Genomic DNA, 15,233 nt, shown 5'->3' with positions numbered 1-15,233 from the left:
TTCCCAAATGACTGCTTTCTCCTTTATGTAAGTCAGACTAGAGACATGATTCACCAGCCTTTTCCTTTAATGAGAAATACAATTCAGGATCTTTGTGAATGCTTTCATATGGTTTTAAAGTTTAATAACTTGGATTATAGGCAGTGTAGAAAAGAAAATCTAAACATCTTTTATAGCATTCAGGATGACTATGAGAAATTAGCCATTTTATGACACTATTCTTGAATCTAGCCTTTTTCTAATGCACTTAATTGCCTACTTGTAATTTTTGTTTGTTTTAAAATGAGCAACATTAGGACATCAACATTTTGAGTCTGGAAAACATTTTTCACTTTCAGATGTATATGCCAATGATCCAACGATGTATGTTTTAAATGATATTTTAAAAGCAAATGTAGCTGGGCATGGTGGCTCACGCCTGTAATCCTCAAGAGGCTGAAATCTGAGGATCACCGTTGAAAGTCAGCCTGGGCAGAAAAGTATGAGACGCTTATCTCCAGTTAACCATGAGAAAACTGGAAGTGGAGCTGTGGCTCAAAGCGGTAGAGATCTAGTCTTGAGCAAAAGAGCTCACAGATAGCGCTCAGGCCCTGAGTTCAAGCCCCACAATTGACAAAAGTAATCATAAAGTAGACAAATGTATTATCTGTGTTAAATCATTTGTATATATAGGCGAGGTATAATTATAATTTTATATATATATATATATACTTTTTAATGTAGTCTCACTACATTAGAATAGGCTTTTTTTTTAAGTCTATGACAAAGTATCACTGTTCTAGAGAAGAAAAATGTGATGGAACTGAATATCTTGTGGGTCATGAGACAAGTAAGAACTCATGACCAGAAGCATATAGGATATTCAGATTTTAGTAAGCTAATGCGTTTTTAGTTTTAAGTCTTTGTTCATTCAATAAGTGTTTTATGTGCATGCAATAAATACATAGGAAAATGTGTATTTGTCATGTATTCATGATTTGCTCATCTGCATATTTGTAATAATAAAGCATAGCTTCTAATCAAAGCAAGTAATTTTTACCTAATTTCGCTCTTTCTTTTTTTGGTCATGGGGTTTGAACTCTGGTTCTGGGTGCATAAGACCAGCAATCTACTGCTGAGCCACCTTCCCAGCCCCATCCTCTCATTATTAGCCTTACCAAATGTTTGTCTTCCACCTCAGGATCACTTTGCCAGATGCTTTGAAAGCCTGAAGGCTTCTCAGAAGATTCAGTTACTAGGGGGCTGGGAAGGTGGCTCAGTGGTAGAATGCTTCCCTTGCATGCATGAGGCTCTAGGTTCCATTCCGCAGCACCACAAAGCAGAAAAAAGCCGGAAGTGGCACTGTGGCTCAAGTGATAGAACACTAGCCTTGAGCTGAAGAGTTGAGGGACAGCGCCCAGGACCAGAGTTCTAGCCCATGACTGACCAAAAAAAAAGATTCAGTTTCTAGGACATTTTCCTTGCCATGTCTTCTCAATCGAAGGAAACCCCGGTGTCTTGTTTTGTGTTTTGGGTCCGGTCATGGGGCCTGAACTCTGGGCCTGAGCACTGATCACTCACCTCTTCAGCTCAAGGCTAGCACTCTACCACTTGAGCCATAGCACCACTTCTGGCTTTTTTCTTTTGCTTATGTGGTGCTGAGGAATACGAACCCAGGGCCTCAGGTATGCAAGGCAAACGCTCTACCACTGAGCCACCTTCCCAGCCCAACCCCAGTGTCTTCAATGAGTCTTACCACTTGGAGGTCTGAGAAGGAAGCTCAGTTCTCCAACTGCCTCACAGACTGACGACTTGGCATAAATACCTAGATTCTGGAAACCAGGATGAATTGGAAGTAGGAATGGGTTGACATCTGTTGAGTTTTTGTAAACTACTTCTGGCAGGACTCACAGTGAAGAGTCTAAGTGAACTCTGAGCAACTGTCCCAAAGTTCATTATTGTCATAGGATGATCCTGTGCCTGATGCCATGAGACTGGCTCTTTTAACAAATACCCTGACAATGTCTACATGTTCAGTGTCCTTGAGGTTTTGTGTAAATATCTGTGGTCCAAGATATTTTTATGTAAATGATTTTGTGCTTTTTTAATGTGATGAGCAATCATACCGCACAAAAGAATTCAGTGAGTCAGGACAGGTGAAGGACCACCAAATCAGGAAGACTGGTGCCAAGCACTACTGCCTCCTCTATTTCACAGATCACCCTTCCCCCTACCCCCCATCCTGACCCAGGTGTAGAGGAAACAGGCTCCCACTTCAGCCCTTCAGGACGCTTTCTAAAGAACCAGTGACAAAAACACACACACAAAAACAACCTTTAATGGAATTTGTGCTCAAATAATATATTACAACAAAAATATACAGAATGTACACAATACAAAAATATTTAGAAACCAACATTGCAGCTTGTGTTTTGTTCTTCCCACTTAACAAGGTCCTCAGAGGGGCAGTTCACAATGGGGCACTGTTTTTAAGGCAGAGGAGAATGGGTGCTTAGTGCTCAACAGCCAGCCCTGAGAGCAACATGAATGATGCAGAAAGAGCTCCCACTGTACCAGGCAATCTACATTATCTACAAACCGAATTGGATGCCTGAGGAAAGATCTGGGTTTAGTGAGCAATGGCTCCCCTAATCCTTTGGGCAAGAATGGTTTGCATGGAAATTGAGAGTCTCATTAGCTGGCAAAAGAGCCTCATTTGGGAGTGTTTCCTAATTACAAAAGGAATGATAGATGGTGCTGTTAAAGTGAAATTTCTCCTTTGAAGGCCTATTTTTCCCTTCTCCATTTTCTGTGGTTTCTCTCCTGTTTAAAGACTCTAAGGCTGTCCTGTGGATAAAAGGCCAACCTACCTCCATTGGTCTTCACATCCCAACATCCTGGCTGGCAGCCACATTTGAGAAAGGAATGGGATATGTGAACAAAGCTAGAGGCCTGGTGTTCAAGTGCTTCTAGAAATATACAGTAGGCTTCCTTGCTTTTTGCAAGGAAACCTACTGAGGAAAAGGCCATACACCAAAAAGCAGACCTTTCTGTTAAGTGACTTTATTGTCCCTATTATGGCCCTGCTTAGGAGGGATGGTTAGGAGAGGGTGGTAGAGATGGGGCCTGAGATGTACAGAGGACTTGCTTCCAGCATCCCAGACTGGAAGAAGAGACTTAACAGGGTAGAAGGTGAAATCCTAACCAAGGCTGGCCTTCTAAGTACCAAACTTGCAGTAGAAAGAACTTGGCCCTTTCCTGAGGAATTGTGGAGTTTCTTAGTTCAAAGCCTGCTCAGCTTGTTCCAGACCATACAAGATAAAAACATCCCAGCAGTCCCTGCTGCCAAAATAGAAGTCTAGAGGGAAATTCCCTGCAGGGCACTAGCGGCTTCCCTTCACCCTAGAAAGTAACAGCACTCTCTGGCTTAGCCAAGGCTGCAGCCTAAAGGAGAAAGTCCTGGCCCCCTTGAACTTCACGGAAATCTTGGCTCTAACTGCAGAGCCTCAGTCTCTTCTCCCAGGAATCTGATTCCTCCATATACATTCCTTGTCTCTTCCAGGCAGAGAACAGCAAGCCAGGAACAGAAGTCTCCAGCCTGATACAGCTCAGCCAAAGGGGCCTCAGCGTGGTATTGGCTCCAGTGTAGCAGGACCCTTATATTGGGGGCAGGGCAACCAAGTTGTGGGCAAGGATCAGGGAGGGGTTGGTAGACAATGTGGCGAGTGGGCATGTTCCTGGGTAGAAAGATCCTTTCCATATCCATGTAATCTCCAGGCCAGAAGGCTACAGTGGCCATCGTTCCCAATGCCTGGCCTGGCAGACTCCAGATCTCATCACACAAAGGGCTCTGCTGGGAGTAGTGCTGGTGGAAGGCAGTTCCCACATTCCTGCACTTGCTTCTGCATGAACTCTGTCCCTCACCTCCCAGACCAGCAGTTTTATCAAAGGCTGAGAGCCACCAAGGAAGTTGTAAGGGAATATTCTGTCATTGACATATTCACTCTGGGCTTGCAGCAGCATCAGCTAGTGCTAGTTGGAGCATCCCTTCTCTTCCTAGGTGGGAAGAGGCTGCTGGGGATCCTGCTGGGAGTCAGAGCTTTCCCTCCAGACTCCTACCCTAACACCTGGGGTTGCGGGGATATGGACAAGGTCATTCCCTAAATTTCCTGCCTGTGACATGAAGGCAAGGGTGGACTTAACGCTAAGCACTTGAGTCTATGGGCTGCTCTCACCTTCGACAATTACCCAACGCCCAACAATGCTCCAGAGCAGTTATCTACATCCGTTAATTTCTTTTACAGCAGCCTCATTTACAATATGGCCTTGGTAGTCCTGTCCCAGCCCCTTTGGCATCACCCCCCAAAAAAGTCCCTTCGATGGGAGGCATTTTTGGATATAGGACCATCCCAGAGGGAAACAGGAGTGGAAAGCAGCTGAGAGGTTTCCTCCTAGCAGCCTAAGAGTCCTTGGTAGGGTCCAACATCTCCCTTCATCAAGAACAGTTTTCTTATACCCATCATGTTCAGGGCAGTGTCTGGAAGGGACAGGAGATGGGAAACACAAGGGCAAGCTGTGCTAAAACAAAATCCAAGACATTGGGGATACATCCCACACCATGGCTCAACCTTCCCAGTATCTTCTCTCCTCCTATATGGATGCCCCTGGATGCCCCCCAATGTCTCCCCATGCTCTTCCTGTGTAGGCTCCAACTTGCCTCATATTGTCTTTGCCACTACACAGGCACACACACACATAGGTGTACACACACATAGGTGTACTCTCTCTCTCTCTCTCTCCATGCCCAAAGGAGAGGCACCAAGTAGAGTCAGGCAGCAGAAAGGAAAGAAAGACCCTGAAGTCTACACAGGGCACAGATGTGGGTACTAGTGTGAGATACCAGCACTTTGGATGGCAAAGAGGGAGAAGTTTAAAAATTGGCTCCAGGCTTTCCTCAGAGGCAACTTGATGAAGTTTACTCCCACCAAACTGGGCCCTTTCATAGACCATACTGGCCTTCAGTATCCTTCTGCTATGTTCAGCATAAGCCCTGAAGATCATGTTCCAGCACTCAATTGCAGGCCCAGGAGGAAACCCTGGTTCCAAGGTCAAAGCCAACATAGCCTCCACCAGGCAGGCCTCCTTCTCATCCCAGACTCCTCCAAACCCCAGGCTGTGGAGGGAAACACTGCCTGGCCTGCCAAATCTCTGGGCTGGGGAAGAGCTGCCTGGCTGTAGCGACTCTCAGGGCTTCCTCGTGTCTTTAGGGGGTCTCTGAATGTGGAAGATGAGGGGAAAGGAGTATGTGGAAGCACTTGGAACATGGAATCCAGCCCTGGGCATGGTTACTCTCACCCTACCCCAAGCATTCACACTGGCCCCATGTCAGAGCAGCCTAGGAAAATATTGACAACACCTGTACTTTGCACCTCCATCAACACCTTTCAGGTGAAAGTCTCCAGTGTCTGCCCAGTATAAACACATACCATAGCAGCTCAGTCTTCATGCTGGCTTTCTCCCTGGCCTCGCTGAGCTGGTGATAAGAAACAGACACAAGTGCTCCCTTCTAGATGCTGCCTCCCCCACCCAGCCCAGTCCTCCAGCCCCTCAGGGGGGCGGTGGTAGTTTCAAGTCCAGCAGAGTGTAGGCAAAGATGTTCCAGAAGACAGCGAACAGCACAAAGATGGTGTACATGGCCACAAAAATCCACCACAGTGACTGGTCTTGCAGCCTTTGCTCATAGTTCCTCAGGACCACTACGCCCAGAGTGATGCCCACAGCCACGCCACCCAAGTGTGCCACAAAGCTAGGGTGAGGGCATGGGGGATAAGCCGATGGGTGGAAGCGGAGCCACACAGCCCGTCCAAACTCCATACTCACTGAAAGGAGAGGAAGGGTAGAGAAATCACAGGAAGGCTTGAGACAGGGGCTGGGGAGGGGACCACACTCTGGCCATTCTACCCCCACCCCCCTAAATTAATTCACTTTCATGAGGCCAAGTGCCACACATGCACTGGAAGAATGGCAATCAAAGGGACAAACTGTTCTAGAACTGGCTTTAAACCAGTAAATGATGACTTATATGAGATGATTTCTACAGATACAGGGGAGATGGGTGCTGTAAAATCAATACTGGTATAAGGAAGGGGATGCTTCACAGAGTAATGTAGAACAACTCTACCCCCCTTACTCAAGACGTAACATGTGAGTTTATCAAGAGAAAACCTTGAGAGGGCACTTTTTTTTTTTGGTGGTGGAGGGGGGTTGGTCTTGGGATTTGAACTCAGGGCTGGGCTCTGTTCCTGAGCTTTTTTTGCTAAAGGCTAGTACTCTACCACTTTGAGCCACAGTACCACTTCCAATTTTGGGGTGGTCCATTGGAGATAAGAGTCTTGCCACCATTCCTGCCTGGACTGGCTTTTTACTGTGATGCTCAGACTTCAGCCTCCTGAGTTGCTAGGATTACAGGCAATAGGCATGACCCACAAGTGCCTGGTGAGAAGGGCATTTTTTTTCTGTTGGTTGTGGGGCTTGAACTCTGGGCCTGGGCACTGTCCCTGAGCTCTTCAGCAAAAGCGCTCTACCACTTAAGCCACAGTGCCACTTCTGGTTTTCTGGTGGCTATTGGAGATCAGAGTCTCATGGACTTTCCTGCCTGGGCTGGCTTTGAACTGTGAGCCTCATCTCAGCCCCTAAGTAGCCAGGATTACAGCCATGAGCTACCGATACCCAGCTTGTTTTTTTCTGTTTTTTTTTTTTTTTTTCTGCTTTCTTTTTTTCTTTTGTCAGTTGTGGGTCTTAAGACTCTGAGGAGAAGGGCATTCTTGATAGAGGGCACAGCTCTGCCCAAGGGCCTTTTGTACCTCTATGGCAAAATTGAATCGTGGGGACTCAGTTTCCTCATCTGTCCATTGATATAAAGTCTCAGCCTCAATGTGGCAGACTGCACTAGTCAAACATAATTCACAACTGCCTAGTACATGGCAATCTATAAATTGTTTCCGTGTATTATCTCAGAAACCCTGAGATCAGTGCTTCTGTCCTTGGGAGGGAGGGGTGAAGGGCTACAAGGGTCAAAGCAAATAGAAATCAACTAACTCTAGCCTCAGCCCAACAAAATTGTAGAATTTCTCTCTTATTCAACTCTAAGATACTGTCAACTTTTTTGTGTGTGTTTTTGTACCAATACAGGAGAGCTTGAACTCAGGGCCTGATCTCTCAATCTCACTCAGCTTACCTGCTTGGCTGGAGCTCTACTACTTGAGCCATGCTTCTAACATGCATTTTTGCTAGTTAATTAGAGATATAGTCTTACAAGCTTTTCTGCCCAGGCTTTCTTTGAACCATGATCCTCAGATCTGAGCTTCCTGAGTAGCTAGGATTATAAGCATGAGTTGCCAGTACCCAGAAAATTATTTTTTTTTCTTTTCTTTCCTCTTTTTTTTGGTAACTAGGGTTTGAATTCAGAACCTACTGAGCTACACCTTAAAGCTTTCTGTGAACTTTTTAGGGTCATTCAACAAAATAAGGATGAAGGTGGTTCCTTGAGAGAATGAGTATTCATTCCCCATTCCCTAGGGAGCACTGACAGTATCTATACTTACCCCATTTCACATACAAGGAAACCAAAGCAAAATTGCTAGATTGCAATAAAGCCCTTTGAGGGAATGCTGTAACCCTTAATTCACCAGAACTTCTCCACACTAACCTTACAAGGAGCCCAGAATTCCCAGGGACCTTATTTTCCTTGGGGCAGAGAGGTATCTTCCACTTCCACTTTAACTGCAGGATGGCCAATAGTCAGTGAAAAAGTTCTCCAACCCCAGTTCAGACTTCTCAGTGGGTCCAGGGTCAACAAAGGAAGTATAAAAGACAATGGTTCCCAACACCAAACCAGAACTTTAGCCTTCATGATACTTAAGAGTTAGCTTTTAGGGCTGGAAAGGTGGCTCAGTGGTAGAGCGCTTGCCTTGCATGCCTGAGGCCCTGGGTTCAATTCCTCAGCACCACATAAGCAAAAAGAAAAAAGCCGGAAGTGGCACTGTGGCTCAAGTGGTAGAGCGCTAGCCTTGAGCTGAAGAGCTGAGGGACAGCGCCCAGGCCCAGAGTTCAGGCCCCACGACCGGACCCTAAAAAAAAAAATTTTTAAGCTGGCCGCTGGTGGCTCACGCCTGTAATCCTAGCTACGCAGGAGGCTGAGATCTGAGGATCACGGTTCAAAGCCAGCCCGGGCAGGAGAGACCGTGAGACTCCTATCTCCAATAAACCACCAGAAAACTGGAAGTGACACTGTAGCTCAAGTGGTAGAGCGCTCGCCTTGAGCTGAAGAGCTGAGGGACAGCGCCCAGACCCAGAGTTCAAGCCCCACGACCGACAAAAAAAAAAAAAAGAGTTAGCTTTTATAAATAATGAGACACATACTTCTCCTTCCTTCCAGGAAATCAGATAAAAACCAGAGTCTGAGCTGGGCATTGGTGGCTCACACCTGTAATCCTACTCAGGAGTCTGTGATCTGAGGATCATGGTTCAAAGCCAGGCCAGACAATAAAGTCTGTGAGACTCTTACCTCCAATTAACCACCAGAAAACTGGAAGTGGCGCTGCAGCTCAGAGTAGAGTGCTAGCCTAGAGCAAAAGAAGCTCAGGGACAGCGCTAAGCCCTGAGTTCAAAGCCCATGACTGACAAAAAAAGTAAGTAAAAAAATAAAGAGTCTGAACAGACAGACATGGAAGCGCTACTCACTCCCACCTCCTTCTCTGTCCCCTCCTTTCCCCTGCTGTCCTGGCTCAAGAGTCCCTAGGTTTTAAGGCTGGGAAAGCTTCTCTGTTACTAGAGAAACATCTAGAAAACATATCCAGAGCGCTCCACAGTGGATCAGGGACAGAGCTGGTTAGTTTCCCTGAAAGCTATGGGCTGAGAGACAAGGAATGTTGAGGCAAAAGTTGATCCCTCACAGAACTGGACCTCCATCTGCCAGACTTCGTCTTATTCACAAAGCAAGTGGCTTACCCAGGCTGGTTCTAAATTCTGTCTTCATTTCCTTTTAACTGAATGACCTTCAACAAAGAACTTAACTCTTTGACCTTGCAATTCCCTTCTTGCAAATTGAGATAATGATACCCTATTTCATAGGCATGTTTTGAAGACTAAAGAAGAGGATGTGTTCTCTTTTCTTTTCCTACGTCGGACGCTCTGTCAGACTTACCTCTTACCTTTCCAAAATGAGCCCTGTGGCCTCTTATCTCATCTCTACCCCTCACACCTCCAGTCCTTTTTTTTTTTTTTACGGGGCATGGGGGGGTCAGTCGTGGGGCTTGAACTCTGGGCCTGGGCACTGTCCCTTAGCTCTTCAGCTCAAGGAGAGAGCTCTACCACTTGAGCCACAGCACCACTTCCGGTTTTCTGGTGGTTAGCTGGAGATAAGAGTTTCACAGACTTTCCTGCCCGGGCTGGCTTTGAATCATGATCCTCAGATCTCAGCCTCCTGAGTAGCTAGGATTACAGGCATGAGCCACCAGCGCCCAGCTATAATTTATTTTTAAGATAGGTTCTTGCTAGCTAACTTTGTCCAGGCTGAACTCAAATTCATACTCCACCCTTGTCTCTCCAATAGCTGGGATTACAAGTATATACCACTATGTTGTTTATCTCTCATTACAGCTAAACACAGTCCCAAGCTCCACTCGTCAGTTTTACTAGTCCTCTTGCTGGCCATGCCCACTCATGTACCTTTACTCCTGCTGCGCCTTTACCCAACATGCCCTCTTGTACCTCATCTGCCTATTGAACATCTGGCTGTCTTTCACATTCAAACAATCTCTGTAACTAGAACCTCTCCATCCAACCTCCCCTTCATACCCTGTTTGGTAGGATTCATGGATTAGAGTTTATAAACCTGCTAAACTCTATTTTTATTTTTTATTTTTTGCTCTTACCAGGATTTGACCTGAGAAACTCACGCTTGCTGGACTGGCACTCTACCACTTGAGCTACATCTCCACGTTGACATTTTGCTGGTTAATTGGAGATAAAAATCTCCAGGGCTTTCCTGCTCAGCTAGCTTTGAACTATGATTCTCAGATCACAGCCTCCTGAGTAGCTAGGATTATAGGTATGAGCCATAAGCACCTGGCAAAAATGTGTGCATGCAGGTATACACAAGTACCATACAATATACACATATTCTGAAGAGATTTCTGAGTTCCACGAGAGAATCTCAAAAGTATCACCTCTATGACCCAAAAAGTTGTTTTCCTTGATATTGATGCTAGTGAATGCATAGTTTATGTCCATAACAAGATGAAGAAAGGGCTGGGAAAGTGGCTCTGTGGTAGAGTGCTTGTCTTGTATGCATGAAGCCCTGGGTTCGATAACCAGAAAAGGCTGGAAGTGGCACTGTGGCTCAAGTGGGAGAATGTTAGCCTTGAGGTGAGGAGCTCAGGGGCAGCTCCCAGGCCCAGAGTTTAGGCCCCATGACTAACCAAAAAAAAAAAAAGCTCCAAGAAATGAGCTGAGAAGGTGACTCAGTAGTAGAGTGCTTGCCTTGCGTGCATGAGGCCCTGGGTTCAATTCCTCAGCACCACATAAGCAGAAAAAGCCAAAAGTGGCACTGTGGCTCAAGTGGTAGAGTGCTAGCCTTGAGCTGAAGAGCTGAGGAACAGCGCCCAGGCCTAGAGTTCAAACCCCAGAACCAAAAATGAATAAATACATAAACAAACAAATAAAAGATTAAGGTTTAGCAGCAGTGTGGAGGGATGGCTTTACTCAGAGCATCCCTCCTTGTCACCCATCACTAACATGCCTCTCGGCCTTTTCTTGACCACAAGCCCCTGAAAGACAAGTGCAGTGGCATTTCTGTAACCCTAGGACCTGGAGCCAGGATTTTCCCCAGCCTGCTGTCTTAGTACTTACTACAGATCAAGGCCACAGCCATCCGAAGCAGCTTGAACTGGCACTTCATACCCGACCAGTTCTAGAGAAAAAAGAAGAGAAGACTGTTAGTTTCAGATCAGGCTGATCCTCTGCATGTGTGTCCTTACCAACACCTGACATTTAAAGGAATCACCTCCATGAAGTCCTGAATGAGAGTGTTGGGGCTTAGTAAGTGGAACATGACTCAAAGCATGACTGAGATCTGAGGCCATGTTAAGTGTAGCCCAGTCACGAGCTTGAGCTGCACTAACAGCGTCAGACAGTCTAGATCTAGGGAGATGAGAGAATGTCTGTCTTCCTCTCTGAACTACCTGAAAGTTGCATTAAAGGTTGTGTCCTTCAGGTAACAGGGCACGTAGAACAGCACACTAAGCAAAGTTAAATCAGAACCATTAGGGTGATTAAAAACAAAACAAAACAAAACCCTCAAAATCCAGCTGCTCAAACACCTGTAATTAATCCTAGCTACTCAGGAAGCTGAGATCTGATAGGAAACTCTGAACTTCCAAGGCAGATAAATAAAAGTACGATTATTTGCCTAACATAAGGATTCTAAACTTCACAAGAGAGTTCATCCCAGGACTTGTTGAGGAGCACCCTTGTGGTATATTCCATGCTGGGTGCCTGTAATCCTTACTATTCAGGAAGTTGAGATCTAATGTTCAAAGCCAGCTTGGGTAGGAAAATCCATGAGACTCTTATCTCCAATTAAACACCAAAAAGCCAGACATAGTGCTTTGGCTCAAGTGGGAGAGCACTAGACTTGAGCATAAAAGCTCAGGGACAGTACCCAAGCCTTGAGTTCAAGCCCCAGGACCTATACAATAAATAAATAATCCATTATTCCACTTATAAAGACGCAGGGACACACTCAGAGCCTGGGACCTTCTTGGAACATATCAGCTTCAAGGAAACAAACTACTAGGCACAGCCCAGGGACAACTATTTCTTCCCACCCACCCAATCTGCCCTTGCTGGCTGCCCCTGGCACTGCTCCAGAGCACAGCTCACTCTCCTTTGAGGTTGCAGCAACACACATAAAACTTCACAGAGGCTAGGGTGACTTCATTCCTGTTACAGAGATATCAATGGAGCAAGCAGGGCATGGGAAGTTTCCAAACAGGGAGGAATCCTTCTTGCCTACTTCCTCTTCTTCCCTCATTTTACAATGACCAACAAGCCCCTCTTGACAAAAGGTGAAGTGGGTAATGGGCAGTCCAATCTTTGCTTGCTGACATGTTGGGTGTTAGAAAGCAGATGGCTGGATAATGCTGTTCTGGCTGGTGTCTGTCCACAGGGGAACCTCACCAAGAGGCAGGGAAGAAAATGGAGCCTATGCCTCCCTTGGATCCAGCAACCAGACAGAAGGGTGCTAGAGGAACCTGGGCAATCCCTGATGAGCTACCATTTCCCAAAAGGGATACTAGATGCCAAGTGGCCTGCAAGATGCCCCTGTAGTCCCTGTGAGGGCCTGGGGAGAAGGCTAGGAAGGGCTCTTGTGACTGCAAAGTACTTCCTGATATTGTTATTCAAGCTGAGCCTTCTTGTACTTCCAGGCTCTTCTCCCCCACCCCTTATTTGAGATGGTATCTCTCTTGTGTTGTTAAAGCTTTCTTGCCTCAGCCTCCAGTGTAGCTGGGACAAGGAAGGGGGAGAGGGAGGGAAGGGAAAAGGAGGCAAGAAAGACAGTAGAATGGTACCTGAGCTTCAGTGGCTCAAGTCTGTAAGCTGAGCTACACAGGAGGCTTAGAGGGACTGGGAAGGTGGCTCAGTGGTAGAGTGCAGGCCTTGCATGCATGAGGCCCTGGGTTTGATCTCTCAGCACCACATAAGCAGAAAAATCTGGAAGTGGCACTGTGGCTCAAGTGGTAGAGCACTAGACTTTTTTTTTTTTTTTTTGGGTCCGGTCGTGGGGCCTGAACTCTGGGCCTGGGCGCTGTCCCTCAGCTATTCAGCTCAAGCTAGTGCTCTACCACTTAAGCCATAGTGCCACTTCTGGCTTTTTTCTTATGTGGTGCTGAGGAATTGAACCTAGGGTCTCAGGCATGCAAGGCAAGCGCTCTACCACTGAGCCACCTTCCCAGCCTTAGAGCACTAGCCTTGAGCTGAAGAGTTGAGGGACAACGCCCAGGCCCAGAGTTCAGACCTGACGACCGGGGGGGGGGGGGGGGGGGGGGGGGGGGGGGGGATGATAAAAGCGAGAGAAAGAAAAAAGGAGGCTGAGATAAGAGGATGGAGGTTCAAAGCCAGTCTGGACAGTAAAGTCCATGACTCTTATCTCCCAGTAAACATTCAAAAAGCCAGGAAAGTGGGGCTGTGGCTCAAGCGGTAGGGCACACCAGCCTTCAGTGAAAATACTTAGGGACAGCACCCAATCCCTGAGTTCAAACCTGAAGACTGGCACAAAAAAAGGGGAAAAAAAGTAGAATGGTGGTTGTTAGGGATTGGAGGAGGAGGTATGGGGAGTTGGCATTAATAGGTATAGAATTTCAGCCTGGGAGGATGAAGTTTTAGAGAGTCATTTGACTAGTAAGTATGCCCTGGATGTGATCCCAGCATTACAGAAATAAAACTGTCCCTTAGCTTTTTTTTTTTTTTTTGGGTCCAGTCGTGGGACCTGAACTCTGGGCCTGGGCGCTGGCCCTCAGCTCTTCAGCTCAAGGCTAGCGCTCTACCACTTGAGCCACAGCACCACTTCCGGCTTTTTTCTTTTTTTTGCTTATGTGGTGCTGAGGAATGGAACCCAGGGCCTCAGGCATGCGGGGCAAGCGCTCTACCACTGAGCCACCTTCCCAGCCCTTAGCTTTTTTGATCAAGGCTGTCACTCTATCACTTGAGCCACAGCTCCATTTTCTGTTTTTCAGTGATTAAATGGAAATAAGAGTCTCATGGATTGTCCTGCCTGGGCTGATTTTGAACCAGAATCCTCAATTCTCAGTTTCCTTAATAGCTAGGATTACAGGTGTGAAACACTGGTAATTTTTTTTTTTTTTGGTGTGGTCTTGGGACTTGAACTCAGAGCCTGGGTGTTGTCCCTAAGCTTTTCCACTCAAGGCTGGTGCTTTACCACTTGAACCACACCCCCCCTTTTAGCTTTTTGAGTATTTATTGGGGATAAGCATCTCATGGACTTTCCTGCCTTGGCTGGCTTTGAATTGCAGTCCTCAGATCTCAGCTACCTACATACCTAAGATTATAGGTATTAGCTACTGATGCCCAGGCAAGGTAATTTTTTTTTTTTATTGTGAAAATACTGTACAGAGGAGTTACAATTACATGGGCAAGATAATGAGTACATTTCTTATCAAGCATTGTAGCCTCCTCCTTTGTTTCCCCTTTGGTATTTACTTTTGAACTAAGGGCCTAGTGCTTGCTAATTAGGCATGCTTACCTACCACTTAAGCCACTCCATCTTTTTAGTTTTAACTGTTTTTCAGGTCGGGAGGGTCTTTTTTTTTTTTTTTTTTGTCGGTCATGGGGCTTGAACTCTGGGCCTGGGCCCTGTCCCTCAGTTCTTCAGCTCAAGGCCAGTGCTCTACCACTTGAGCCACAGCACCACTTCCAGTTTTCTAGTGGTTTATTGAAGATAAGAGTCTCATGGACTTTCCTGCCTGGGCTGACTTTGAACCGCAATCCTCAGGTCTCAGCCTCCTGAGTGGCTAGGATTATAGGCGTGAGCCACGGGCGCCCAGCAGGTCTTATGTTTTTGCTTGTGCTGGTCTCAGACCTTAATCCTTCTACCTATACAGCCTTCCAAGTTGCTGGGATGACAGGTGCACACTACCACTTTGGGCCTGTTCACTGGGAGAGGTTTTGCCAGGACCCTGCCAATCTCGACCTACAGAGTAGCTAGATTACAGGAGTAAGCCATTACACCCAGCTTAAGATGGTAAATCTTAGGTTATATACACTTATACAATTACAGACATAAGTGATATATTAACATCTTTTTATTTTTTTTTTTGGTTAGTCATGAAGCTTGAACTCTGGGCATTGGCATTGGCATTGTCCCAAGCTTTTGTGCTCAAGGCTAACAATCTACCATTTTGAGTCACAACACCACTTCAGTTGGTGATAAGAATCTCATGGACTTGGGCTGGGAAGGTGGCTCAGTGGTAGAGCGCTTGCCTTGCGTGCCTGAGACCCCGGGTTCGATTCCTCAGCACCACAAAAGCAAAAAGCCGGAAGTGGCGCTGTGGCACAAGTGGTAGAGCGCTAGCCTTGAGTTGAGGAGCTGAGGGACAGCGCCCAGGCCCAGAGTTCAGGCCCCATGACGGGACCAAAAAAAAAAAAAGAATCTTATGGACTTTCCTGCCCCAGCT

The 15,233-nt window shown here is 46.4% G+C and overlaps 1 protein-coding gene across 3 annotated transcripts in view; it reads right to left on the bottom strand.

Moving 5' to 3' along the window:
• Nucleotides 1-15,233, bottom strand: part of Rhbdl3 (rhomboid like 3) — a 67,635-nt gene that overhangs the window by 9,368 nt on the left and 43,034 nt on the right. For 2 of the 3 annotated variants that reach the window (XM_042692800.1, XM_042692812.1), the window contains 2 exons: nucleotides 10,891-10,951; nucleotides 2,298-5,858 (listed from right to left, as the gene is read on the bottom strand). In XM_042692800.1, coding sequence (XP_042548734.1) covers nucleotides 5,587-5,858; nucleotides 10,891-10,951 — 333 coding nt within the window. In that variant the 3' untranslated portion in view covers nucleotides 2,298-5,586. Of the gene's footprint in view, nucleotides 1-2,297; nucleotides 5,859-10,890; nucleotides 10,952-15,233 lie in introns of those variants that run through there. The other variant, XR_006149443.1, reaches the window with a different exon arrangement.

This window comes from Dipodomys spectabilis, unplaced genomic scaffold (genome assembly GCF_019054845.1).
Source record: "Dipodomys spectabilis isolate Male_0828 unplaced genomic scaffold, ASM1905484v1 ptg000004l, whole genome shotgun sequence".
NCBI lineage: Eukaryota > Metazoa > Chordata > Mammalia > Rodentia > Heteromyidae > Dipodomys > Dipodomys spectabilis.
The sequence above is the reverse complement of the archived record's forward strand: the minus strand, read 5'-3'. Positions and strand labels throughout refer to the sequence as shown.